The sequence below is a fragment of the Balaenoptera musculus genome, chromosome 10 (genome assembly GCF_009873245.2).
Source record: "Balaenoptera musculus isolate JJ_BM4_2016_0621 chromosome 10, mBalMus1.pri.v3, whole genome shotgun sequence".
Classification (NCBI taxonomy): Eukaryota; Metazoa; Chordata; class Mammalia; order Artiodactyla; family Balaenopteridae; genus Balaenoptera; species Balaenoptera musculus.
Window position 1 is genome coordinate 44,288,992 of NC_045794.1, and position 7,902 is coordinate 44,296,893.

The 7,902-nt window shown below is 36.4% G+C and overlaps 1 protein-coding gene across 1 annotated transcript; it reads left to right on the forward strand.

Moving 5' to 3' along the window:
- The first annotated feature begins 3,081 nt into the window (after positions 1-3,081).
- Positions 3,082-4,080, forward strand: LOC118902397 (olfactory receptor 9K2). Its single transcript, XM_036866670.1, has one exon. It carries the CDS (start codon positions 3,139-3,141, stop codon positions 4,078-4,080), a length of 942 nt encoding a protein of 313 aa, XP_036722565.1. The 5' UTR covers positions 3,082-3,138.
- The last annotated feature ends 3,822 nt before the right edge of the window (positions 4,081-7,902 follow it).

A 7,902-nucleotide genomic window follows, 5' to 3' on the forward strand; every position in this document is an offset into this window, starting at 1 on the left:
AACCAGTTGCACATATAAGGACTTTATGAGCCACCATTATGAGCCACCTTTTTACCTATTCTCCTTCCCTTTACCTTTATGAGCCACCTTTTTACCTATTCTCCTTCCCTTACTATGTTACAACATGTATTTATGGCAGTTAGCTTAATAATTTAATTTATGTCAAATACAAATTGGGATTTTATTGACTGATATAAAACAGTTTAAAAATTATTTTGAAGTGTATATAATGACTGTTGAGAAATTAACTTAATACATGACATCTGGATAAACATCTTTGAATCAATTAAAGTTACAAAGTGAACCTATCTTTAGATATAGTTAATCATTATCTATCCTTTACTTAACCAATTAGGGGGCACTTACTGGGCTTTGCCCCACATCTTAGTCATGCTGCTGTACTCTTTATTATCAATTATTATTGACACAATGTATCTAAAGAATAAATATGGAGAGTTTTGAGTAAAAATGAAATGAACTTTATGGATAGGAACAAATTTTCCCTGTAAGTTATGTTTCATAATATAATATTTCCTTTCATATCTATTTCTATTTGCCTACCAAAAACTTTGCTGAAATGATAAATAGAAATGCTCCTTTTCAGTGAAGAAATTAAGACTGAAAGATGGTTTTGGTCCCTCCCAAAGGATTCTCACAATAAGAAAACAGCTCTTGTAAGTATTTTGACTCCTATTAGGCTTAGGCTCCTTTTTGTTCCCATTTTCTTTCTTTCTTTTCTTCTTTTCTTTTTAAAATCTGGAGTCTCTGTGTCCCTCATGGACCTTGGCTCTGGAGTCTAGATATCTTAATAACTAATTTATGCTTCTTTCTTTCCCAGGAGGACTATCTCCCAGAAGGTGAGGGGAACCTCAATGCTGTAATTATTTGAAAAATGTGCATTGTTATGTCAAAACCAAAGCCATTATAAATAACCGCTGCTGATATTTTGGCAGATTATCAGAGATTCCAGATGATTCAGGGCCTCTACTTGGATATCTAAGACAATCTATTTTCCTTCTTAAAAGCGTTCAAGCACCCAAGAACGCAGGAGAGAGAATATCCTGCAGATTGATTCCTCAGGTTCACTTTGCATAACTACAGAATATAATTCCTGGAAATATTTCAGAGTTAGCCCAGCATCATTTGGAAAATTCACTTGTTTCTCTTTTTACAAAGGACGATAACATTTTCCAATATCAACTACTAAAGGAAAGGAGAGTAGTTTATATAGAGCAATAGGGAAAATAACTTTATTTTCTCTATGGGAAGAATATGAAACTGGGATAATGAACACACCTTTGGAAATTTTTTTGGGGGGGAAGGGGTTCATTTTATCTTGACATAATGATTTTTCATTACTTGTAGTTGTAACATAGTCATTAATTAACTTTATGTTTACTCTTTCTAGAATTAATAACAAGACAAAAACATCAGAATTCTGCTGCTTCCTTTTACAGAATATGACAAATTACCCAACAATATAAGGTAAGAGTAAAATTTCAAACGTAAGTTTTTGACAAATAATAAATCACAAACTGACTACTTGTCTATTGGCTACCCTGGGAAAAACTCTCCCTTTTCCAGGCATAAATGGCTTCAGTCATAAACTTATTAACATTGGAATGAGTTTGATAGGAGTAAGTCTCAAAAATTAAAATGATCTGTTTCCTTGCCCCTAGGCAAGATTAAAGAAATATAAATAAAATATATCATTTTTCAAAAAAGATTTCACAACTACTTTAGTTTCTTTTCACTGCCTAAATAGCTTATACTTCCTCAGACCCTAAGTATGATCTTTTTAAAATCTTGCTCCTTTATAATTATTTGAATATTTAATTTTTGATGGAGCTCGCGCATAACAAAAATGTATCAAGAAGACATCATGCCATTTTCCTGGAAGTCATCTTTTTTTAGGCAAAATATTACATTTCTCTCAGATTTCTTTATCAAAGGTGATAGATATCACACAGTGATTAAGAGCATGGATTCTGGAGCCAGGTTTCTTGGCTTCAAATTCCAATTCTGACCCTAGTATGTGGCTTTCAACATATATTATTTCTTGGTACCTCATTTTCCTTACTGTAAACTGGGGACTATAATAGTACTCAGCTCATATTATTGTTGTATGTATTAAATGAGCTACTATGAAAGCATTTAGAAAAGTAGCCTATAAAAGGTGCCACATAGTGTTTGCTATTATTATTGTTGTCTAAGCAGAGTCATGCATATAAAGGCCTGAGGGGAGAGAAAGAGGGACCATGAGCTCAAAATCTTGTTTGAGCTGTCTAGTAAATGAACTAATGATGGCTGTGAAGGTTATATCCAGGGTAAATAAGAATTCAATCAAAAATTTCTTCATATGTATCTTTTGTTTAGTATCCATTTCTAAAGAAATTCTTCTGTCTAGTCAGTGTAAGGCTTTTTCTTTAAAAACTATGAGCTGTCAGTTGAGGAAATGCAGGGAGATTGTATTTATGAAAGGGGTTTTGAGGCTCATCTGGAGAAATAGCATGCAAGTGCTAATAATTTTTGTGCTTGGTTGTGCACAACTTTTTCTTTGTAAGTATATAACTTACATCGGAATTGAAAGTTTCCATTACCCACAAAAAGTAATTGCACCTTTTAAGTAGTCTTAAAATTCAGTCACTTTCTTTGTATCTGCTGGTACTTAAGCCCTCCAAGCTAAGTTTTCCTAAACTAGACAGCTGAAGCCCCTAATATCTCTAAACCCAGACACCAAAATTGCTTAAAAATGTCATTTATTGAAATATTTGTGCTCTCTCCCAATCACCGTTTCATGACATTAAATTTGTTGCATAAATCACAAATTGGAAATATATACAGAAGTGATACTTGCAAATGTGAAAGGTATTTGGATGAAAAGGCATGGCATTAGACTCAGAGGAAAAAGCTCTAATTCCACCACTTGTATGAATTAGGACATAAAACTAACCTTTTGGTTCCTCATCCGTTGCAGTTGGCTTAAATTTAAGTCACTGCAATTTTTAAGGTTAAAATAAATAATGATTTTAGAATAGCTTTGTGAATACTAATACTGTAAGAGATTATTTGTAGCTAGGATGAAAGCCAAGAGTTCATTTGTTTATTTTGCCTTGTGCCCCTCAGCAGGTTTCTGGCATGGCTGACAGGGGAACAAGCAATCGCTCAGAAGTGACTGACTTCATCCTTGTAGGCTTCAGGGTCCGCCCAGAGCTCCACATTCTCCTCTTCCTGCTATTTCTGCTTGTCTATGCCATGATCCTCCTAGGGAATGTTGGCATGATGGTCATCATTATGACCGATCCCCGGCTGAACACGCCAATGTATTTCTTCCTGGGCAACCTCTCCTTCATTGATCTCTTCTGTTCATCTGTTATTGTACCCAAGGCGATGATCAACTTCTGGTCTGAGAGCAAGTCCATCTCCTTTGCAGGCTGTGTGACGCAGCTCTTTCTCTTTGCCCTCTTCATCGTGACTGAGGGATTTCTCCTGGCAGCCATGGCTTACGACCGCTTCACTGCCATCTGCAGCCCCCTCCTCTACTCTGTCCACATGTCAGCACGTCTCTGTGCTCAGTTGGTGGCTGGTTCCTATTTTTGTGGCTGCATCAGCTCAGTTCTTCAGACCAGCATGACATTTACTTTATCCTTTTGTGCTTCTCGGGCCATTGACCACTTTTACTGTGATACTCGCCCACTTGAGAGACTATCTTGTTCTGACCTCTTCATCCATAAAGTGGTTTCTTTCTCCTTATCTGGCATCATTATCTTGCCTACCATCATAGTTATTATTGTTTCTTATTTGTATATTGTGTCCACAGTTCTAAAGATACCCTCCCCTGAGGGACGTAAGAAAGCCTTCGCCACCTGCAGCTCTCACCTGGGAGTCGTGGGTGTACTGTATGGTGCTGTATTTTTTATGTATCTCACTCCTGACAGATATCCTGAGCTGAGTAAAGTGGCCTCATTATGTTACACCCTAGTCACTCCCATGTTGAATCCTTTGATTTACTCTTTGAGAAACAAAGATGTCAAAGAGGCTCTAAACAAACTTTTGGAGAAGAAAAGTACTATTCTGTGATTATTCTTTCTCTTCCACTAATGATGTTGTGGCTGATTATTTTGTACTCCTGGCCATCGATGAAACTTATTCTCCCAAGTATCATAAAAATATTATTGAAAGCTTTTTAAGGTAATGTATCCTTCCCATATATTACTTTTTTTTTCCATCTGAGACATTGTCAATCTTAAATGTCCTGGATATTGGAGATGTTCTGGACATTAGAGAAGCATTTTTCAAGGTGAATCTTCACACTGATCTCAAATAACATTTTATTTCACGGAATTGATTTCTATTTATTTTTATGGCATACTGCTGAACACTATTTTTATATATTATTATAGCGTTTAAGCAATTATTTTGTCTGATGTTAGTCTCTGGAATTGCTCCTTTGCTTGCACATTTTGGTCACTGACAGAAGTGTTCAACTTATTTTTTAAAGTAAAATATTTCTCAATTTTATTACTAGTTTCTCTAGCATATTAAATGGTGTTGACCTGAAACAAAAAGACTGCCAAATATTTCTCTAGCAAAGGTGGGTTTATTTGGGATCAGCAGAGAATTGCAATTTGTAGTCTGTAATCATGGTGAGCCACACACAAGTCCCTGCACGTCAAGGGAAGGAAAACAGTTTTATAGAGGGAAGAGGAAGTTGGGAGGGCTATAGAGAACAGAATGCCTGGCTTTTCATTGGCTGAGTCTTTGCCAGGGAAGAAGAGGAATCTTCTTCTTGTGTAGCCCTTCCAAAGGAATAGATCAAAGGATGAAAAACACAGCATCATTTTAGAGAAAAAAAAGCCCTGGTCCTGAAAGAATGGGTTGAAGACTAGCCACCTTAGGAGAAGCAGCCCCCGTTCTGCAGGGAATAGGCTGAAGGCTAGTCAGTTTCAGTGGAACAGTCTGATCTCAAATCTTACCAAAGTGCCAAATGAGTACTAACCTAAAGAACAACGCCTTAACCAGAAAGACAAAACCTTTAAATAGATCCCAAATAAAGCCTAGAGATCTTCAAATGCAAAGAGGGTGAAAGCTCAGATCCAGGAGAAAGCCACACATTCAAACTCCACGGTAGGTGAGAAAAACAGTAAGCAACAATGGGCTCAAATGAGGGTACTGCACCTGTTTGCTCACCTGTCCCAGAACTGTCGGGAGTCTTCTCTGGTCCCTGTATGGGCCACCGAAATGTTCCCCTGAAACAAATAGACTGCCAGGTATTTCTCCAGCAAACATGGGTTTACTGGGGAGGAGCAGAGAACCGCAATTCAGGGTCTGCAACCATGGCAAGACACATGTAAGCCCCTGAATGGCAAGGGAAGGAGAACTCTTTTAAAGAAGGAAAAAGAAAGATTGGGTGCTAGAGTGAACAAAGGGTCCCTGGCTTTTCATTGGCTGGGTCCTTGACAGGAAGGAAGAGGTGTCTCTGTCCTTCCTGCTGGGCTCTGTTTTTGTTGTTGGGCGTGACAGCTCCCCTCTCTCTGAGTTTCCAACTCTATTTAACTGAGGTTTCTGTTGACTCATTTTTTTACAATCATTGTTGAATTTTCACTATTTTATACATGTTCTATCAAGAAGAAGTAATAAGAAGAAACAAACAATAAATAATCTTCATTATAGGCATTAACTTGGGAAATTGTATATTGAGTGTGTCTGAGGCCCTGCTTGTTGCTGGATCCTAATATAAAGAACCAAAGTGGGGGACAGAGATATACAAACATTTTTGAGCAATCATTCCCTCAAATGGATCTTCATAATTCTTTCCTATATTAATTATTTAAGGAATTTTTAATAAAAGTATAGAAGTCAGGCATTCATCAAAATAGACTGTGACCCAAAATTTACTATGTCTCTGTATCTTCATTCATTCGATTAATTTTATTTACTCTCTGTGTAATATGTTCTGGTCTTGTGGTAGGCTCAGGTATAAATAACCTTATTCTTTAGGGAATTTACAATTTAATGTGGGAATCAGATCCTTGGACAATTAAAATCTGGAGATTTTATTTTATTGTTTATTGTAAGCGAACAATAAACATAGAGATTGCAAGGTGGGGTGCCTGAGAGTGGGTGTTGGTGATCAGGGAAAGTCTTCTTAGGGTTATATGGAAAATATATTTAAAGGACATAAGATTGGAGTCAGGGAAACTGCTGTATCACTTTATATTATTGATGGGGCTTGAAGTATGCCAATGTAAATTTTAAAAGGCTTATTTAAAAATGACAGGTGAAATACACAGAACATAATAACTGATTAGTATGAGGGGAATGTACCAAAAGAGGTGTGTCTCATCTTTTTTAACTTGAATGATGTGTGTGGTGATGATACAAACACATAAAAAGTAAAGGAGCTCTTAGCAAACTACAAATAGAAGGGAATTTCCTTAACTTGAAAAGTAACATCTACCAAAAACCTAGAGCTAAGATCATATTTAACGGTGAGAAACCAGAAGCTTTCTTGCTAAGATTAGGAACAAGGCAAGGAAGTCCCCACTACAAAACCTTTTCAACATCCAGCTGTAAGTCTTAGCTAATGCAATAGACAAGAAAAGGAAAGTGTTATGCGCTGAATTATGTTTTTCAAAACTCATATTTTGAAGCCCTAACCCCAGTACTGTAGTATATGACTATAGAGTTGAACCTTGAACAACACGGGTTTAAACTGTGCAGGTCCACTTATACACGAATTTTTTTGTTCAATAAATGTATTAGAAATTTGTTTGATATTTGCGACAAAACTTGCAGACGAACTATGTAGCCTAGAAATATTGAAAAAATTAAGAAAAAGTTAGGTATGTCATGAATACATAAAATGTATGTAGATACTACTCTATTTTATCATTTACTACCATAAAATATACACAAATCTATTATAAAAAGTTAAAATTTATCAAAACTGAGGCACACACTTACAGACCATACTTGGCACCATTCTCAGTTGAGAGAAATATAAAAAACATAAAGATGCAGTATTAAATCATAACTACAGGAAATTGATTGTAGTACATACTGTACTACTGTAATAATTTTGTAGCCACCTCCTGTTGCTGTTGTGTTGAGCTCAAATGCTGTGAGTATCCACTTAAAAACACCATGTGACACTAATCATCTCCGTGTGAGCAGTTAGTCTTTCCAGTGAACTGGGTACCACAATAAAAAGTGATCTTTCCCAGTTCTCATGTATTTTTCATCATGTTTAGTGCAATACCTTGAATAACTTAAATAACACCAAGGGACTCCTACGAAATGCCACTAGTGATGTCAGAAGTGCTCCTAAGAAGCAGAGAATAGTCATGACGTTACAAGAAAAAGTTGAATTGCTTAGTATGTACTGAAGATTGAGGTCTGTAGCTATGACTGTCTGCCATTTTAAGATGAATGAATCCAGTGTAAGGACTACTATAAAAAAAGAAAAAGAAATTTGTGAAGCTGTTGCAGTAGCTATGCCAGCAGGCATGAAAACCTTGCACTTTTGTGAAATACTTTATCTCATATTAAAAATGCAGCTTTTATTGGGTGTAGGATTGCTATAAGAAAGCCATATCTTATAGACTCTGATATGATTTGAGAAAAAGTGAAGTCATTACACTACAACTTAAAGCAAAAGGAAGGTGGAGGATCTAAAACTGGAGAATTTGATGCCAGCAAAGGATGGTTTGATAATTTTAGAAAGAGGTTTGGCTTAAAAAGTGTCAAGATAACAGGGGAAGCAGCTTCTGCTGACCAAGAGGCAGCAGATGAGTTCCCAAATGCCATTAAGAAAATCACTGAGGAGAGAGGATGTTTGCCTGAACCAGTTTTTAAAGCAGATAAAAGTGCCTTATTCTGGGGGAAAAATGCCACAAAGGA